A 20,212-nucleotide genomic window follows, 5' to 3' on the forward strand; every position below is an offset into this window, starting at 1 on the left:
ACAACTATATGCTCTAAGTGAACCTAGTTTATATACGAATTTTGTACATAATCGCATGCATTCTTGAAATGACGTTTTAAATACTTTGCCAGGAATTGCTGTGTTATCTACAATACCATTGGAATGATTAAAAGGAAAAATGTTTGGCATTGGTTAGACCGCACGGTTGGCACAGCGTATAGTGCGGCGCAGTAGTTAGGTCTAGATCTAACTACTGCACTGCTCGCTCACTACTGCTGCTGGTTTGAATCAAAATTGCTAAAGTAACATATTTTAACATATTTTTATATTGTAGTCTGTTTTTCGGACCTGTATGCCATTTGAATATCCGTGATAGGTGTTACAGCTGGGAGCCTAAATGTGATGACACTTTACCACGAATATTAATCTGACTACACGATAAATGCGGTGCCTGGCTGCAACGCAACGTGTAACGGGTTCGAATCCCGCACGGAACAACTCTATGTGTCATGTGTATATAATATTAGATGTTTGTAAACGCACCCACGATATAGGAGAAAATCCTAATATGAGGCAATGTTTAAAAAAATAGAGGCGGAAGCAGTTTTTATAATATTATACTGACATTCGCCATGTGGTAGAGTAGAATACTGTTCTCACCGAGAGTATCAGAAGAGTCGACTAAATCTAAGGGACTAAGGACTCTACATCCTTTGATTGCCAAACATAGAGGTTACAGAAAACACCAGACAAACAAACAGAGGTTTGTAGAGAAGGATGATATTCATGGGCTGTTGATGAAGTAGGTTTACTCGATGCCAAACTCCCAACAAGTTGGATGATGCCATACTTACTTCTTTCCTTGAAATATTGTATTTGTCAAAGGATGTAGACGGTGGAAGAGCCTTGAATGGGCCAGCTCGAAGCTCGATCCTCTCACAGACTACTTTTTTTTTACTCACAGAATACTAGCATGAAGTTCTAGTAGTTACGTACTGTTACTGCGCCTCATATGGTAACCGAGAGTTCTGGATGACCAAACCAATAGTGCCCGACCCGGGTACGTCCTAAAACTGCGACCAACCACCGAGGAATGGGCAGCAGCATTCTCAAAATTTATCGGTGACCCAACTGCGATCCCCAAGCCGCCTGCCAAGCGTGGGGATTATGGCAACCCCCCCCCCCTTTCTACGTGGAGGACTAAGAGGGAGGCCTTTGTTCAGCAGTGGACGTCTCTCGGTTGATGATGATGATGATGTAACCAATATTTGATCTCACCTCCATTTTCAGGGAGTCGTCCTCTCAGGAAAGGAAGGAATACTAAGCAGATTCTCAACATGGTACTATTTCTGGTATTCAAAGTTGCCACCAGTAAGTTTTTAATTATTTTTTAGTTCTTCAGCGAAAGAGAATACTCCTAGGTACACATCTAGGATGTAGGGCATCAAAATAGGTATAATTAAGATATTCTGGTCAAATCCTGTCAGATATTGCGACTACAGGTTAAAAGAGGGACATTATAAGGGAAGATGTTCATTACTTTATTCAGTTTTAAACCTATAGACTCGATTTTTATATTATTTAGTGAGTCATACCTTAAGGAGAGAAAACAGGTATATGTTGTGTTCAACTATACAAATCTAATCTAAATGAACTTCCTTATGTATTCAACTCTTTCCATTTATTCTAATGAAACTGCCTCCTCTATCTAGATTGGGTATATTATTAGTATATTTAAGTATTCTCCGTGCGTTAATTTAATGCGCTCGAGTAACTATCGAATTCACTTCACGGGCTTCCTATCATTCCAATTGGGGTTTATGGAGGTACATAATATTGTTATTTTTATGTACGCAAAGCAAATCAAATTGGAAAAGTCCAATAATAAAATAAAACAGATAATTGCAATATCTTTTATTTATAAGTATTATAAGTGAATATGATAATAATTATGTTAAAACATACAAATCATTTCTGGTTAGCATTACGCGACGATAGCAGAACACATCGCATCGTTCAGCATCTTGCAAGAGTTCAAGTTGTCACCTCTGACCACTCTGAAATAACCCTTTTCACCCCACTTGTCGCCCCAAGAATTCTTGACGATCCAAAAAGGTTGATCTTTCTCTGTAAGGTAAATTGAAAATATTAATACATTCGATGTTTGGCCACTATCTCTCCTGGTGGTAACCGATAAAGCGGTCCTACAGTGAAGCACGTCTGCCCATGAGCAACCTATTCTCTCGGGATTTGAAGACACCCAGATTATACCCATCTAGAATCACAGACTCCGGTAAAGAATTCCACTCCCACGTAGCAGTTCGCACGAGCAGGCTTGAAGTGAAGCGCTTCGTGCGAGTGGGTGGGACATCTACCAAGAAGCTTCGTCGATTGTTTTGTGGTTCGATGATGGAAAGGACTAGGGGAAATCAAGTTTTGCAATCGCACTCACCGAAATGAATCCGGTAGAAAACTAGACCATGTCGAGTTATTTTTTAATCCCATTAGCTAGATGCTGAGCTGTTGGTGCCCGAGGGGACGGTTCGATTTTGGTAATATATAGCATTCTCGAATAATTGTCGGTTTGTAAAGTGGGCTGGTATAGTCTGGTTACGAGTACTGGTCTATTGGACTGGGCTGGAGAATTTATACATGGTTAAAGTTTCTTACCTACGCCATAACCCACAAGTAGGACTCCATGGTTGATGTAACCTTTGTCACAATCTTCATCATGGAAGATTCCACCAGTGTAAGTTTGCAAACCCGTGGCTTGGATAGCTGTACACAAATAATTATACTTTACCTCATTCCTTGTATAAACCCAAATTGACTCACATATATACATAGATACATAACATCAAGAGCTTGTAAGTAGCCCCTGCTGCTGACCAAAGGCCTCTTCTCACATAGGGTACGTTCATCACCATTTTTTAATGTAATGGTCGGTAATTTCAAACTTATAATTCTGAGTGATAAGTTACGTTAGAAAGTACATATAGCCTGAAGACAATCACATTGGTGCCTGCCGTTGATAGGTTTTGAGAGAGAGAGAAAGGACGTTAGAATCGGGAGTCTTAAACATCAGTTACTCAGCAAGAAACAGTTATGCTATTTGAATGCTGTGTAGCTGTGTTGGTGTGTCAAACCTTATGAAATAAAATTTGATATAAGTATTCAAGTTACCGATAGCGATGGGTCCAGTTTTGTACAACAGTTGCTTCAGCTGCTCTTGAGAGGTCAAGTTGAAAGCAACACAATCTGACAATTTTGCCTTAACTTTACTGACATCAAACTGACAAGAATCCGATTCGCTTTGTTGGTATGGATAGTCGGCTTCAGTTTCGATACCTCCTACTTTCTTTATAGTCCTGAATCAGAAGAATTGATTAATGTTTGATACTACAATTAATGAGACATTGATAGTTTTAAACCTGATGCAAGATGTGTTAAAATCCAAATGATGTAATGGACTAAGGTATACCTTAAGGTTCATTTAATTAAGGTGAAGGGAAGCAGTTACAAATGGTAAGTATGACTATCACGTAGTAGACACAAACTGATATTTTGAAATATTTTGACATTGTATATACGTGTGATATTTACCGAAAGGCATAGCTCATTAATCCTCCATCGCACCCGCTGTTTTCATAGTCGCAGTCTACAATTTGTTGCGGAGACAAGTCGACGACTTCTTTATATTTCATGGCGTACTGACCTTCAATATTACCTGAAATATAACGTTAATTTAATATTATCAAAATATATGTAACTCAAAGGACTGTCTGACATAGGAATATATTTACGCATAGTCCAAAGCACTAGACTTGAATGCATCCCCTAAGAAAGTATTTTCATTAATTCTTTGTTAATTTTAAATCGATCAGGATTTTTTGCTAAACCCTGTTTTATCAAACCCCTCAACAGATTTTAATGAAATTCGGTATAGATATGGTTTAAAACACAGAAATTATCATAAAATAGTTTTCATCCCGAAAATCTCACGGGAACGGGAACTATGCGGTGAAATCCCGGGATCCATTATCTTTTAAGCCACTAAACCTATTTCACAAAAAATCGGTACAACGATAGTTTGAGTTAAACGTAACTTAGATACCGAATCGATTCTGGTAACGTTTACTGCAGCCGTAGAATAATATAATTTGGAAAAGACTAATTCAAAAACCCAAATTCTGCCAGAAAATATTATTCCACGCGGACAAAGTCGCGGGCAAAAGCTAGTAAAGAAATGAAACCTTACCAACTGCACTGAATGCATAGCAACTGCCACAAGCAGCCTGGTCCTTAACTGATGATACTACTCCATGATCACGCCAGTCGAACGACTCCGGCGCATCATTACCCTGAATGTAATCATCAGGTGCATAATCGCAGCCAGATTCAAAGTCCAGACGAACACCTGTATATGCTGCGGTAAACTCTTCCACACCCAAGTCCATGAATTGTGTTATACCTGTAAGGAAGAAGAAATTATATATTTTGTATAGGACATTTATGGTATTCTCGGTTTGGGTAGACAATTATGAATGGCTACGACAAAAGGATGGTACGGCTGTGCCGCTTATTTGGTCGACTTGGCTGGGCACGGTAGTGGCCCAGATTAGATTTTTACGGATCGTTGGCACTACATCCAAGGATAACAATATATAACAGTGCATACGTCTACTCGTAACACCACGGGAAAATAGTAGGTATTACATAGGAGGTGAACAAAACAAAAGGAAAGCGCACTTTATGACAAAACTTACCATGGACACCATGATCGCATTCTTTGTTCAGTTCGTTAACTTTCTTCAAATTTTCAACGAAAATTTTGAATCTGTATTGTTTCTCATTTTCATTTTCGTATTCCTTTCCGAACTTTTCAATGAATTCTTCGAAGTGGTATTCAGCGTCTTCGATGTCGTACGTATATGCGGACCAAACGGCCGAAACGGCCAACCCGAAAAAACAGACGAAAATCGGAGACATGACTGCTCGGTACTCCTGCCAACCACTAGACAACTATGTGCTCTAAGTGCACCTGATATATACATAATCGGAAATATGTATCGGCATTTCTTTTAATGAGTTTTAAAATTTTTTGTGAGGAATTCCTGTGTTATCAACGAAACGATTTTAAATATTGAAAATTTTAAATATTTTTATATCGTTGTGTGCTGTTTTAACGTGCACGTTGGTACCGAATGTCATTCGAATATCTATGATGGTTAATGGCTAAGGAGGAGCATATATTATAAAGGTCCATTTAAATAGAGTGGATTACATTTGCCTACTCTTCCTGCGGGGAACTGTACTGTACCGTTCTACCTGTTCTCTGGTGTATCAAGTTGGGAACCAAAAAAAGAAAAAATGTCAGAACAATGTCAGGTTATCAAGCTAGGTAGGTCCAACTTCGAGAAAGAGGTCGCCCGAAGATTCTAACTCGGATGGGCAACCTCCGGGAAGTTACGTGAAGGCTTTTCATCAAAAACCGGCCAAGTGCGAGTCGGACTCGCCCATGAAGGGTTCCGTAGCAGTAAGCAAATGATATAATATAAAAGTTATAAAATAACTTGGTTTTACACCGTGCTTGTGTGAACGACAAAGTTATATTAGCATTTTTGAAAATGTATTATTTCTTAAAAACTAATAATGTTATCAAGACCTATCCACTTATTTTAAAAGTTAGATGACACTAATTTTTAATCATTCCATTGGAAGTCTTTAAACGATTGATTTTGACGAAATTCTAATAGTTTTAGAAACCTTAACCTACAAGTTTTAACTATCCATAGACACCATCACGGACAGTTAGCTGAAAAAATGGCTTTGAATACGGACACGGATGGAGTGACATCCGAATTAATTATTAAAAATTATTAATTTTTATTTAATTCTGAATAGTAGGTTACCAGAATACATCAACCTAGAAGTTTCAACTATGTACTCAACAGTTTCGGAAATAAATGGCTGTCTCATTTTAACGGACAGACACATGAAATGGAGGATAATGTGTGCCATGACGTAGGGTACCTAAAAATCCCGCTGGTCTGAAGACCAGGATGTACCACCAGAGTGTGTTGACATGCCTGTGATGACATAGGGTACCGAAAATCTGAAATATGGAAATTCGCCAAAGAACCAGAGTTACAAACATAGGTCTCAAAATATGCAGGCTAAAGTGGCTATGGGTAGACCACGTCGCTCGAAGGAAAGATGGCCGCTCAGGGAAGTAATCGAGTAGCGACCGCGGACCGGAAGACGTAACGTGGGCAGACCTTCTACTAGGTGGAGTCGCGGGGAACAAGTGGATGCAGGTGAAATGTCCTACGTGTCGTCATCGTCCGTGAGGTCACTAACCACTATATGACCAAGGTATTTAAAGCTTTTAACCTGCTCCAGGGCTATTCCATTGAGAAATACAGGAGGCACATTGGTTGGCTGTTGTTTGCCTGATTTAAAAACTAAAATTACTCTTTTTGGTGTTATATTGTAACCCATGCACCTCCGCGTACTTCTCACAAATACCCAAGAGTTTCCTCAGCCCGCCTATGGAGGGGCTCAACAGCACCATATCGTCTGCATAGCTAATATTGTTAAAACAAGTTCCATCACTATGGTAGCCGACATGTTGTGCTACTGAGCCGCTCGAGAAGCTGGTTAACTTAAATGTTAAACAATAGAGGTGAGCTTAACCCACCCTGCCTAACGCCGCATTCCAATTTATACTCATCCGACAGCGCCCCCGCCCATCTCACATAGTTTTTCTGGTTTGCATACCAAAACCTTAGAAGAGAGATACACTCCCCCAGCACACCCGCGTTGCCCAGCTTGTCCCACAGTAGGTCATAATGGACACGATCGAAGGCCTTTGACAAATCTAGGAAGCAGGCGTATACCGGCGTCCGTCTGGCTGTATAGTACCCGACAGCATGCTTCAGACTTAAAATGGCACTCTCAGTAGATAGCCCTGCTCTGAACCCAAACTGGGCATCGTGCAGGTGGACTATTTTTATGAGGTTCGCATTAAGCACGCTGTCAATTACCTTGGCTGCGGTGGTGGCCAGTGAAATGGGCCGGTAGTTAGCCCTGTCAGATGAGACCCCGTCCTATTTTTTTAATAAAATAAACAGCAGCATATTTAAAACGTCCCATGCTGAGGCCGTCATGACCGGGCGATTTTCCTCGTTGCATATTATTTATTATGTTTCTGATACACTTGGCAGAAAATAACATCTTACGCTCAGTCATAGCGGCACCCGCATCGCGAACACAACTCCCTGACGACAGACCTATGGATGACCTCTGTTCCTTAAACATGTCAGCAACAGCTTTGTGATCGCTCACGCCGCCAACGCTCACCGGGTGGCTTGTTTTCACATTTAAACGGTTTACATTTTTCCAAATATCTTTAAATTTCTTAGCCGAATGATTAGAAGCAAGATTATTCATTTTTAATTGTTCTTGTCGGTCTTGGCATGATTTTAATTTAGACTTAAACTGTTTTCGGGTATCTGTCATTTCGTCATACACTATTCCACTTGTGGGCTTCCCAGCTAGTACCCACAATTTAAATTTTATGCGGTGAATGTGGTGCATCTCCTCTATCTAGATTGGGTATATTGTTAGTATATTTAAGTATTCTCCGTACATTAATTTAATGCGCTCGAGTAACTATCGAAATCTCTTCACGGGGTTTCCTATCATTGGGGTTTATGGAGGTAGATCATTTTGTAATTTTTATGTACGCAAAGCAAATCAAATAAAATCCTTTCCAATAGGTAATTAAAAAAAACAGATAATTGCAATATCTTTTATTTATAAGTATTATAAGTGAACATGAATAATTATGTTAAAACATACAAATCATTTCTGGTGGACATTACGCGACGATAGCAGAACACATCGCATCGTTCAGCATCTTGCAAGAGTTTAAGTTGTCACCTCTGACCACTCTGAAATAACCCTTTTCACCCCACTTGTCGCCCCAAGAATTCTTGACGATCCAAAATGGTTGATCTTTCTCTGTAAGGTAAAATGAAAATATTAATACTTTATTTTTTACATTTGATGGATCGACGTTTTGCCACTATCTCTCCTGGTGGTAACCGATAAAGCGGTCCTACAATTAAGCACGTCTGCCCATGAGCAACCTATTCTCTCGGGACTTGAAGACACCCAGATTATACCCATCTAGAATCACAGACTCCGGTAAAGAATTCCACTCCCACGTAGCAGTTCGCACGAGCAGGCTTGAAGCGAAGCGCTTCTTGCGAGTGGGTGGGATATCCACCATGTCGCTTCGTCGATTGTCTTGTGGTTCGATGATGGAAAGGACTAGGGGAAATCAAGTTTTGCAATCGCACTCACCAAAATGAATCCGGTATAAAACTAGACCATGTCGAGTTATTTTTTTAATCCCATTAGCTAGATGCTGAGCTGTTGGTGCCCGAGGGGACGGTTCGATTTTGGTAATATATAGCATTCTCGAATAATTTTCGGTTTGTAAAGTGGGCTGGTATAGTCTGGTTACGAGTACTGGTCTATTGGACTGGGCTGGAGAATTTATACATGGTTAAAGTTTCTTACCTACGCCATAACCCACAAGTAGCACTCCATGGTTGATGTAACCTTTGTCACAATCTTCATCATGGAAGATTCCACCAGTGTAAGTTTGCAAACCCGTGGCTTGGATAGCTGTACACAAATAATTATACTTTACCTCATTCCTTGTATAAACCCAAATTGACTCACCCATACATAGATACATAACATCAAGAGCTTGTAAGTAGCCCCTGCTGCTGACCAAAGGCCTCTACTCACATAGGGTACATTAATCACCATTTTTTAATGTAATGGTCGGTAATTTCAAACTTATAATTCTGCGTGGTAAGTTACGTTACAAAGTACATATAGCCTGAAAACAGTCACACTGGTGCCTGCCGTTGATAGGTTTTGAGAGAGAGAGAAAGGACGTTAGAATCGGGGGTCTTAAATATCAGTTCCTCAGCAAGAAACAGTTATGCTATTTGAATGCTGTGTAGCTGTGTCGGTGTGTCAAACCTTATGAAATAAAATTTGATACAAGTATTCAAGTTACCGATAGCGATGGGTCCAGTTTTGTACAACAGTTGCTTCAGCTGCTCTTGAGAGGTCAAGTTGAAAGCAACACAATCTGACAATTTTGCCTTAACTTTACTGACATCAAACTGACAAGAATCCGATTCGCTTTGTTGGTATGGATAGTCGGCTTCAGTTTCGATACCTCCTACTTTCTTTATAGTCCTGAATCAGAAGAATTGATTAATGTTTGATACTAAAATTAATGAGACATTGATAGTTTTAAACCTGATGCAAGATGTGTTAAAATCCAAATGATGTAATGGACTAAGGTATACCTTAAGGTTCATTTAATTAAGGTGAAGGGAAGCAGTTACAAATTGTAAGTATGACTATCACGTAGTAGACACAAACTGATATTTTGAAATATTTTGACATTGTATATACGTGTGATATTTACCGAAAGGCATAGCTCATTAATCCTCCACCGCACCCGCTGTTTTCATAGTCGCAGTCTACAATTTGTTGCGGAGACAAGTCGACGACTTCTTTATATTTCATGGCGTACTGACCTTCAATGTTACCTAAAATGTAACGTAAATTTAATATTATCAAAATATATGTAACTCAAAGGACTGGCTGACATAATAATATATTTACGCATAGTCCAAAGCACTAGACTTGAATGCATCCCCTAAGAAAGTACTTTCATTAATTCTTTGTTATTTTAAATCGATCAGGATTTTTGCTAAACCCGTTTTATCAAATTTAGATTTAATGAAATTCGGTATAGATATGGTTTAAAACACAAAAAATATCATAAAATAGTTTTCATCCCGGAAATCTCACAGGAACGGGAACTATGCGGTGAAATCCCGGGATCCATTATCTTTTAAGCCACTAAACCTATTTCACAAAAAATCGGTACGATAGTTTGAGTTAAACGTAACTTAGATACCGAATCGATTCTGGTAACGTTAACTGCAGCCGTAGAATAATATAATTTGGAGAAGACTAATTCAAAAACCCAAATTCTGCCAGAAAATATTATTCCACGCGGACAAAGTCGCGGGTAAAAGCTAGTAAAGAAACCTTACCAACTGCACTGAATGCGTAGCAACTGCCACAAGCAGCCTGGTCCTTAACTGATGATACTACTCCATGATCACGCCAGTCGAACGACTCCGGCGCATCATTACCCTGAATGTAATCATCAGGTGCATAATCGCAGCCAGATTCAAAGTCCAGACGAACACCTGTATATGCTGCGGTAAACTCTTCCACATCCATGTCCATGAATTGTGTTATACCTGTAGGAAGAGGAAATTGTGTCATGTAGTAAAGGACATTTATGGTACTCCTGGTTTGAGTAGACAATTATGAATGGCTACGACAAAAGGATGGTACGGCCGTGCCGCTTTTTTGGTCGACTTGGCTGGGCACGGTAGTGGCCCAGATTAGATTTTTACGGATCGTTGGCACTACATAGGAGGTGAACAAAACAAAAGGAAAGCACACTTTATGACAAAACTTACCATGGACACCATGATCGCATTCTTTGTTCAGTTCGTTAACTTTCTTCAAATTTTCAACGAAAATTTTGAATCTGTATTGTTTCTCATTTTCATTTTCGTATTCCTTTCCGAACTTTTCAATGAATTCTTCGAAGTGGTATTCAGCGTCTTCGATGTCGTACGTATATGCGGACCAAACGGCCAACCCGAAAAAACAGACGAAAATCGGAGACATGACTGCTCGATACTTCTGCCAACCACTAGATAACTATGTGCTCTAAGTGAACCTGTTATATACACACAATTATCATAATCATTTAATATTTAGAATCGCATAGTTGATAACAGAGGAATTCCTGACAAAGAATTTTAAAACACCATTAAAAGAAAATTCCGATACATATTTCCGATTATGTAGAAATTTTGTTTGTAAACTAGATTCACTTAGACTTAGAACACATGATTGTGTGGTGGTTGGCAGAAGTATCGAACAGTCATGTCTCCGATTTTCATTTATTTTTTCGGGTTGGCCGTTTCGGCCGTTTGGTCCGCATATACGTACGACATCGAAGACGCTGAATACCACTTCGAAGAATTCATTGAAAAGTTCGGAAGGGAATACGAAAATGAAAATGAGAAACAATACAGATTCAAAATTTTCGTTGAAAATTTGAAGAAAGTTAACGAATTGAACAAAGAAAGCGATCATGCTGTCCATGGTAAGTTTTGAGCATTTGGTCATATTGTGTGCTTTTCTTTTGTTTGGTCACCTTCTACTGTAATGCCTACTATTCTCCAGTTGTGTTATGAGTAGAAATACGCACTGTTACATATGACCATTGGACGTAGTGCCAACTATCCGTAGAAAATCTAATAATTCTTTACCCAAACCAGGAGTACCATAAATGTCCTTTACTACATGACACAATTTCCTCTTCCTACAGGTATAACCCAATTCATGGACATGGATGTAGAAGAATTTACCGCAGTATATACAGGTCTTCGTCAGGACTTTGATTCTGGCTGCGATTATGCACCTGATGATTACATTCCTGATGATGATGTGCCGGAGTCGTTCGACTGGCGTGATCATGGAGTAGTGACATCAGTTAAGAACCAGGGTGATTGTGGCAGTTGCTATGCATTCAGTGCAGTTGGTGAGGTTTTATTTCTTTATTAATTTCATCGTCAACATCAGCCCAAAAGTACTCTTGGCTAAATTATGGGACACGACAGGCCTGAAAATTGTGTTGGATTCGAATAATAATGTAATATTTCTTGCATCATCACAGTTCCTATTTATCGGTGGTAATTTTTACATCTTTACGTTGCTCATAATAAGGAGCGAAAATAAATAAGCTAGCAAGAAACAAAAACGACTCTGTTTTTAGTTTCATTACGATTTTTTTCTTTATCATGTTATAATATTGAATGTACGTTACATTTTAGGTAATATTGAGGGTCAGTACGCCATGAAATATAAAGAACTCGTCGACTTGTCTCCGCAACAAATTGTAGACTGCGTAATGGACACCGAAGGGTGCGATGGAGGATTAATGAGCCTCGCCTTACAGTAAATGTCACACGTACATATTTGTATACTGTTCCAAAATATCAGTTTGATTCAACCACAGTCAACATTACATGATAGTCATATAATTGACTGAGTCATATAATTGAAGACTGCACGGTTGGCGCGGTGGCTGGGCAACTGGCTGCCGTGCAACGTGTAACGGGTTCGATTCCCGCAAGGAGCAACTCTTTGTGTGATTTACAAATAATTGTTGTTTCGGGTCTGTGTATGTGAACTTGTATGTTTGTAAACGCACCCACGACACAGGAGAAAATCCTAGGGCGGGGCAACGTTTTTACTTAAAAAAAAAACACGAATAAAAAAATTGCTAAATGCTTGACCCCTTTATTTATTATTGTTGCTGATTTTCCAATATAATTAATTTCTATTCTTCAGTCAGTCAGCTATCAATGACTCGTTCAATTTAGTATTAACCATTAATATTTTTTTCTGATACAGGGATATAATGTATACAGGAGGTATCGAAACTGAAGCCGATTATCCATACAAACAAAATGATATGGATGCATGTTCCTTTGATGTCACTAAAGCTAAGGTAACATTGTCAGATTGTCTTGCCTTCAAATTGACCTCTCAAGAGAAGCTGAAGCAACTGCTCTACAAAACTGGACCCATCTCTATAGGTATCTTCAATACTAATATCTAGTTTTATATAATAAGATTGGGCTGTGTTTCCAACACAGAATGCATATTGCATAACTTTTTCTTGTTGAGGAACTATGAGTCTATTTGGGTTTATAAAGGAATGAGACTAAAATAAAATTATTTGTGTACAGCCATCCAAGGCACGGCTTTGCAAACTTACAAAGGCGGAATCCTCTCGGATGAACAATGCGATAAAGGTTTCATCAACCATGGAGTCCTACTTGTGGGTTATGGCGTAGGTAAGAAACTTCTACCATGTATTAATACAGAATAACCAGAAATTACCAGACATACTGTTTTGAGAATTTTTTTTACACCGAAAACTATTTGATAATTGTTCACTAAAATCGAATGATTCCCTGGGCCGACGACGCAGTCCAGCAGCTAGCAAATGGGAATAAAAAATAACTACAAAAACATTCCTTCTATAAGTTGCAGGTACTTATGGAATTATATGTTTTTTTTTTGGAACACGCCGGTAGGCTGGCAGACGTATCACCTGATGGTAAGCAATCGCCGCCGCTCATGGATGCTTGAAACACCAGATGCGTTACAAGTGCGTTGCCGGCCTTTTGGGGGTTGGGAATTTTAAGAAGGGGGGAATTGGGCCTCCGGTAACCTCACTCACACAACGGTCGAGCCGGCCCATTCATGCGTATTCATGAATATTTTCAATTTACCTTACAGAGAAAGATATACCATTTTGGATCGTCAAGAATTCTTGGGGAGAAAGTTTTGGTGAAAAGGGTTATTTCAGAGTGGTCAGAGGTGAGGATTCGTTCTCTTGCAAGATGCTGAACAACGCGATGTGTACTGCTATAGTCGAATAATGCTCCGAAACTGAAATTTGTATCTTTTATCATACAAGAATAAAAAAAAGGTTGAAATTACACGTTTTTCTTTTGTTTTGAAATATAATTGTTTCTATACCTAACTATGTTTTACATATTATGCTACAAAATAGCTAATAATGTATATCATTAAATAGTGAATGAAATCCAATAATAGCAAAGCTTGTTAAAGGTATTTTTCTATGACGGGGGAAGCCTACAAAAAGGCGTCTAGCTTTTTGGGGAGAAAGACTAGGGAGTATGGGAATTTTATCCCACTAAAACCACCTCGGTGGTCCAGCTCAGCACTTGTCAGCGGCACCAGGACTCGCAATATACATGATACTAGCGGACCCGACAGACGTTGTCCTGTCTTTAATTTGAAAATTTTAAACTTTTTTTGATAAGCTAAAACATTTTGGACCTTTTTGATGAAAATTGTTATTCAAATGTTATGACAATATCTAACGTCATTAATATTTAACACTGCGATGGTAGCGCCGTCTGTCGGATTCAATGTAAAACATTCCAAAATCAACAACTACTGATAAATTAAAAAATAATCAAAAAATCATTGTCCAGCGGACAAAATTGTGAATCTAAACCATTCTCAGATCCCCTTGAACACACACAAAAAATTCATCATAATCGGTCCAGTCGTTTAAAAGTAGTTCAGTGACATACACACTTACAGAAGAATTATATATATAAAGATAGACAGAGGAGGCGATTGTAGTACTTATTAAAAAATAGCTAAATTAGCTAGTTTATTTAGTCACATTAAGGGAAAGAGTCGAATATATGAAGAAGTTCATTTAAAAAGCTTCTCTCCGTAGATTATCTTACTTTGAAATTATCTAATGTGGAAATTGCAGTCTCTTTGTACTGTATATATGCATTCAGTAGATCATGTTGACCATTTTCCCTTAAAAATAAGTATCCCTTTTTAAACCTATAGTCTCAGTACCTATCTGATAAGATTTCTTATATTAATATCAGCTGTAAATCCGCCAGACATTCCGCAGCTTCGGTTCAGGCATTCGCTCTACTGGGGCTCATCTGTGGTGGTCTGATGGCTCTTTGAGGCGCGCGTACGCATAGGTCTGGTTCTGGTCGTAGATAAGGTTAGAAGAATAAAGTAACTAGTGGTCAGTCACAGGCTGTTTATAAAGTACGTTAATCGATGAAAAGCCTTCCAATATTTGTCAAAGGATTTAGAAGGTGGTAGAGCCCCACTGGTTAATGAAACTCAATGGGCCGGCTCGAAGCTTCACCTCACAGAATACTAACGTACTTGTGATGTTACTGCGTTTCATCTGGTAACTGAGTGTCTTGGATGACCAACCCAATGACTAACCCAACCCAGGGTTCCCTGGAAATGATGATGTTAGGTTTCTACTGAATTACCTCGTTACAGGTTCGATGTGTCTGAGAGACTCCGAGCACAGTCCCACACGTCCTTTAATCCACGTAGCTTGTACTATCATTTAGTCAAGTTTGTTTACTTTATGTATTTTATGACCATATTACCTACTAATATTATAAACAACAATTTTTGGTTTCTTTTCTATATTCCCCTTCTAATCTTCATCACCGTCGTCATTTTTAAATAATTAATTTTCTAAACAGTTTATCTAAACAAGGTATCTTTTTTCATCAGCTGTATGAGCTGTTTCTATATTGAGTTTTTGAGAATTCAATACATTATTACGTACTTCGTAGTAGTATTTTACTTTATTGTATTATCTAAACGAATACTTATCTAAGTTTTCTGTCAATGGCAGCTATGTATCCTAATGCGTATAGTGATAACGTCTTCAGCTTATTTATGTGATATCTCTACACAATGTGTAATTGTCTAATCTATTTTCAATTTCATATTTGCTTTTCTTCCAATCCTATATTACTTGTGTGATTCTGTGTAATATGTCTACATTAATTATACCTTTACCACGTGTAAATGAATAAGTATCTGTTTAATACACATGCTCCAGTTTTAATTATATTTAAGATTTTACGGTTCACAAAAAGAAACAAACATAGTATTGCTGAATATATTTATTATCATTCAAAGGAGATTAATGTCGTTTTTTTGAAATTCTGATTAATTTTAAGCGATGATAGGCGACGCCATTCCAGAATTCATTACACCACAAGAGTGATAATTGTCCCCACGAGGGAACTTGATGTAGCCATTTTCACCAAACTTGGTATCCCATGAGTTCTTGGCTAGCCAGTATGGTTTTCCATTTTCTGCAAAAATACAGATCTTTAACCAACTGTTCAGTCATTTTAAGTCTGTATCTAATCATCACCAAATGGTAAAGAACAGATTTGAATACAACGCTTTTCTTTAGGTACCATTAGATTTCATTAGTGGCACTACATTAAACAGTCAAGCGCCAGTTCATTCGTAATCATAGCGCTTGTAACAGTGCCGAAATATAACTCATAGACATTAATATCCCGTCTCAAGTTCTAATGTTAGTGTTAGTGACCATGCCAATTAAAAAGTTACTTCATTAAGGAACGCTCCCTAAAACAAATGATTTAAAACAGCCAAGAAGGAGCAACATTTACTAAGTGCACATGTGGTTACTCCTTGTCTTACTTACTCAACACACGACCGTGAAACATTTTTTTCGTTTGTATCCTTTGCTATTTATATCAAGTACCAGAGTCTTTGCTTACCTGTTCCATAGCCCACTAGAAGAATAGCATGGTTAACTTCGCCCATATTGCAAAGGTTGTCTTCCATCACACCGCCCTTGTAGTATTGGAAGCCTTTTGCTTGCACAGCTATAAATAAGGAAGAGAACCATTTATTCGTGTAATATTCAAGAGAAATACATAAATATCCCAACAAAAACATTACATGTTAAATGTTGCCAAGACGAGATCATATGGCTCGCACTGTCAAAAAGTAATCAGATCTAGTGTGGAGCGAAGTTTGTAGGCGTGCAAACCGTGGACGTAACTAGCGAGTCGGCCGCACGGAAAGAGTTTAAAAGATTGAATAGACTTTTAAGCTCAAGCCCATATGACGAATAGCAAAACGTTCAAAAATACGACGAACCGCTTCGAGAAAAGGTAGGTAGTGTCCTTGCGCTTCGCTTGGCTCGTCTTGGCGGGGGCACTCCCGTGCCCCCAGATATTAGTAATACCACCGTGGATGGCGTGTATGGGTACGTTCTTTGCACGTGTACGGGTGTTTTTGAGAGATGTACAATGTTACGTTGATGCGTCTGGCTTCCACCAATCATATTCATTGGTACATATAGCTTAGCACTGGTCGAAACGGTTTTCTATAAGGAAAGATGCATGCTATGGATGGCTTCCATAACTACTTTGTGGATGGGACATTTTAGTAGCACAGCAACATGGCTTTGTATCATTGGAAACGGTCAAGTAGTTTCACAGCTTAGCTATTATATGTAAAGTTATATTATATGGAAATATAATATTTCGTTCACAAGAATTCGTAATGACTGTACTAAAAAAACCAGATTAATGGAATTTATAATCAGCAGTCAGTCAGTAAGTGTAACAATGACAAACTTCATCCTATTTACCAATGGATATCGGTCCAACGGTGGCAACTATTTCCTTAAGCCTCTCTTGTGAGCTGAGCTGGTAGCTGTTGCAGCCAGTCAGCCTCACAGCCGCCTTGCTAGCTTGGAATCGGCAAGACATTGCCTGGCCGTCATAGGGGTAGTCGCTTTCTGACTCCAAACCGCCCATGGATATCATAGCACTACGAAATAAAAAATATATTAAAAAAAAACATTATACTCATAAAGACCTCCTCGTCGGACGAATGGTCGCAAATGCGACTCTCGGTAAGGTATTAATGGAAGCAAATTTATCGGTTTTTCGAAAATTTTTCAGTAGTAGCACGGAGTCTAGAATTCTGTCCAGTATATGGCAATAGGCAAACCCTCTATAACATGGGACTTATAGCTAATGCAAATGGTGAAAAGTGGGTGTACACTGTATAGTAGCATTACGTGCCGTTATGTACACCTCTCCCTACCCCTAGGGGTATACTTATAAATCTATTGCTACGATATACTTATAAATTCTCGATAGTAGACGATATTATGATTCCAATTGAAGCACTGTAAAAAGGAAAACTGTGGATTGCTTCAAGTAAAAAAAATATTATACGAAAGCAAACAAAATAAAATCTAATCATAGAATATTTAAAATTAACAAGTAGAAGGTATAATAATATGTACCTGAATGCATTGGCCATTAGACCACCGCTACATCCGTAGGACGCTGTGTCACAATCTACAGTCTGTTGTTCGGAAAATTCCGCCAACTGACCATATTTGATGGCATATTGGCCCTCAACGGCGCCTGTAACATTTACAAATCAACGCTAATCCCATTAACAGTATGAAAAACTAATTTTTAGTTAGTATAACAAATAATGTGATTATTTAGATTATAAAGTCCATGGTGATTCTTGGGTCAGTATCCATAGTACGAATTTGTTTTACATTTAACGAGAGCGTTTTAGTGCTCTGATTGGTTGGTTCATTCACGCCAGCCAATCACATCGTCGAACGCGCTCTCAGTTCGTTTTCGTTCAACGTAAAGCAAATTCGTACTAAGTATACTGATCGGTGTCTTCATCAAGGGAACATCAAAACTAAAAGGGTTCTACATTATGACCTCTGAGTTTATTTCGGCATTTCTTCTCAGAGTAGTCCGTTTGCTATAATCTATATTTTTTATATTATTTTGGTCGTGTAAATATGCACTTTTGTAGCCTACTTACAGAAAAATAAAATCATTAAATATTGTGTAGGTACATCTCACTTACCAGCTGCACTGAATGCATAGCAGCTCCCACACGAACCCTGGTTCTTGACTCTAGTAACTGCATTCTGTTCCCGCCAGTCAAACGACTCTGGTACATTGACATAAGGGAGCTGCGCATCAGTCACTGGGCTACATGATCCAGTGAGATTGAAGTCTGCCTTCAATCCTGTGTGGAGGCTGACAAATTCTTCCACGGTGAGATCCATGAAACGAGTTATACCTGAAATAGGGATGATGACGGGGTGTGAAAATTAAAAATCAATTTTGTCCAGTTAGGTAATGAAAAGATATTAGATACGTATTTTTAATTTTGTCATATAAGACAACAATGCTTAGATAAAACGTATCAAAGTTTAGGATATCATTTCAAATCAATTTATCTTCAAAATTATTTGTTTCCATAAGAATAAAAAAATAAAAAAATAATCTACAAAACGGACATTAAAATAAAGATTAGTCATCTACCCTCATTGTAATTCCTAAATTATTTCACGTCGATTTTCTATGAGGCCGTCGTATCACTCCGGTCGAGCCGGCCCATTCGTGCAGAAGTATGGCTTTCCCACACTTAAAAATGGTAATGACAAGTAAGTAAGAATAGAATGGTAACGTACCAAATGTAGTATGTTCGCTTTGCTTGTTCATAGCGTTAGCCTTTTCCAAGTTGTCTTTGAAGACTTCAAACTTGGCTTGCTTCTCCTCTTCGCTGGCGTATTGTTTGTCGTGTTCTTGGATGAAGCGCTCGAAGTGTTCCGCCGCATCTTCAGCCTGAAACAGAGGTACCCGCGCCGCCTGCGCACACGCCACCAAGCAAGCACTGAATACTAACACAAAAGGAGACATTGTCACGTAATGTAGCAAGCACAATTCTGATTTTCCTTAAGAAAGTCAGGCTTTTTATATGTATTTCTAATATGAAGTATTTGACAAATATTTCTGTAGTATGAAATAATTTGCGTTAAGTGCAATATTTTTTTATGAATATTTGTCATTTCTAGATAATTTATTTTCATTGTTTTGTAGATATTATTATATTTTCTTATCGAATTCCATTCCATACGTACATAATTTCCTAAAAGATTATAGATATTAAGTTCTTTGTCCGTACATTTACAATTATGTGTGTAGTTCAGTGAAATCATTATAACTTGACTGCACAGTTGGCGCGGTGGCTGGGCAACCAGCTGCTAAGTAACGTGTAGCGGGTTCGATTCCCGCACAAAGCAACTCTTTTTGTAATCCACAAATTGTTGTTTCGGGTTTAGGTGTCATATGTATGTGAACTTTGTAAGTTTATAAACGAAACCACGACACAGAACAAAATACTAGAGTAGGAAAACGTTTTAAAAAAATCTTAACATTTTCTGTATGTACTGGATAATATTGTAATACCGTTTCAGCTTTGGAAATATGTAATATAAAAAAAAAAATAAGTAGGAGGATTACGGAAGCCCAATTGGGTACTATCCTCGATCAAAAATAAATTATTACAACTTTTCGATACAATAAAATATTAAAAAATAATCACACTTCATTCATAAATTTGATGAACTATTTAATTTTCGATTTTTTCTAGCTAAATTTCTAGAAATAAGTCTGCTATTTGACGTCAAAAACTTATGACGTCATAACGCACTATTTCATACAAAGTTCATAGAAAATATCGTTTTTGACGTTTCGAAAAAAGTATTGAATTTGACTAGTAGGTAAGTAGCCAATTCTCTTCTCAATCTTCCCAATCTCTTCAATCCTCAAATCCCCTATACCCAAATACTTAA

General features: G+C 38.3%; 3 protein-coding genes across 3 annotated transcripts; 1 reads left to right on the forward strand and 2 right to left on the reverse strand.

Annotated features, from left to right (window-relative positions):
- Positions 1-1,860: 1,860 nt before the first annotated feature.
- On the reverse strand, positions 1,861-4,991 carry LOC126910636 (procathepsin L-like). The gene is made up of 6 exons (XM_050693263.1): positions 4,728-4,991; positions 4,220-4,432; positions 3,565-3,688; positions 3,145-3,329; positions 2,632-2,739; positions 1,861-2,088 (listed from the first exon to the last, which is right to left on the reverse strand). The coding sequence occupies exons 1-6, from the start codon at positions 4,948-4,950 to the stop codon at positions 1,946-1,948; spliced, it is 996 nt and encodes a 331-aa protein (XP_050549220.1). The 5' UTR covers positions 4,951-4,991; the 3' UTR covers positions 1,861-1,945.
- A 2,769-nt stretch (positions 4,992-7,760) lies between these two features.
- Positions 7,761-19,312, reverse strand: LOC118273344 (uncharacterized). Its single transcript, XM_050695773.1, has 12 exons — positions 19,049-19,312; positions 18,436-18,654; positions 17,843-17,966; positions 17,177-17,358; positions 16,296-16,403; positions 15,718-15,857; positions 10,557-10,803; positions 10,119-10,331; positions 9,482-9,605; positions 9,062-9,246; positions 8,551-8,658; positions 7,761-7,986 (listed from the first exon to the last, which is right to left on the reverse strand). The coding sequence occupies exons 1-12, from the start codon at positions 19,275-19,277 to the stop codon at positions 7,844-7,846; spliced, it is 2,022 nt and encodes a 673-aa protein (XP_050551730.1). The 5' UTR covers positions 19,278-19,312; the 3' UTR covers positions 7,761-7,843.
- On the forward strand, positions 10,948-13,666 carry LOC118273538 (uncharacterized). The gene is made up of 6 exons (XM_050693267.1): positions 10,948-11,254; positions 11,480-11,692; positions 11,985-12,108; positions 12,568-12,752; positions 12,906-13,013; positions 13,462-13,666. Exons 1-6 carry the CDS (start codon positions 11,032-11,034, stop codon positions 13,602-13,604), a joined length of 996 nt encoding a protein of 331 aa, XP_050549224.1. The 5' UTR covers positions 10,948-11,031; the 3' UTR covers positions 13,605-13,666.
- Positions 19,313-20,212: the final 900 nt, after the last annotated feature.

The sequence above is a fragment of the Spodoptera frugiperda genome, chromosome 1, assembly GCF_023101765.2.
Source record: "Spodoptera frugiperda isolate SF20-4 chromosome 1, AGI-APGP_CSIRO_Sfru_2.0, whole genome shotgun sequence".
Lineage (NCBI taxonomy): Eukaryota > Metazoa > Arthropoda > Insecta > Lepidoptera > Noctuidae > Spodoptera > Spodoptera frugiperda.

Excerpts from the sequence above, each read along its gene's own strand:
- LOC126910636 (XM_050693263.1), bottom strand. The coding sequence starts at position 4,950 with ATGTCTCCGATTTTCGTCTGTTTTTTCGGGTTGGCCGTTTCGGCCGTT. Across the intron at positions 4,433-4,727 it reads ATGCGATCATGGTGTCCATG|GTATAACACAATTCATGGAC; the intron begins GTAAGTTTTGTC and ends TCTTCCTTACAG. Across the intron at positions 3,330-3,564 it reads TTAATGAGCTATGCCTTTCG|GACTATAAAGAAAGTAGGAG; the intron begins GTAAATATCACA and ends CTTCTGATTCAG.
- LOC118273538 (XM_050693267.1), top strand. The coding sequence starts at position 11,032 with ATGTCTCCGATTTTCATTTATTTTTTCGGGTTGGCCGTTTCGGCCGTT. Across the intron at positions 11,693-11,984 it reads CTATGCATTCAGTGCAGTTG|GTAATATTGAGGGTCAGTAC; the intron begins GTGAGGTTTTAT and ends GTTACATTTTAG. Across the intron at positions 12,753-12,905 it reads AACTGGACCCATCTCTATAG|CCATCCAAGGCACGGCTTTG; the intron begins GTATCTTCAATA and ends ATTTGTGTACAG.
- LOC118273344 (XM_050695773.1), bottom strand. The coding sequence starts at position 19,277 with ATGTCTCCTTTTGTGTTAGTATTCAGTGCTTGCTTGGTGGCGTGTGCG. Across the intron at positions 10,804-15,717 it reads TGGCGTCGCCTATCATCGCT|TTATCTAGTGGTTGGCAGAA; the intron begins TAAAATTAATCA and ends TAGAGCACATAG. Across the intron at positions 10,332-10,556 it reads ATGCGATCATGGTGTCCATG|GTATAACACAATTCATGGAC; the intron begins GTAAGTTTTGTC and ends CTCTTCCTACAG.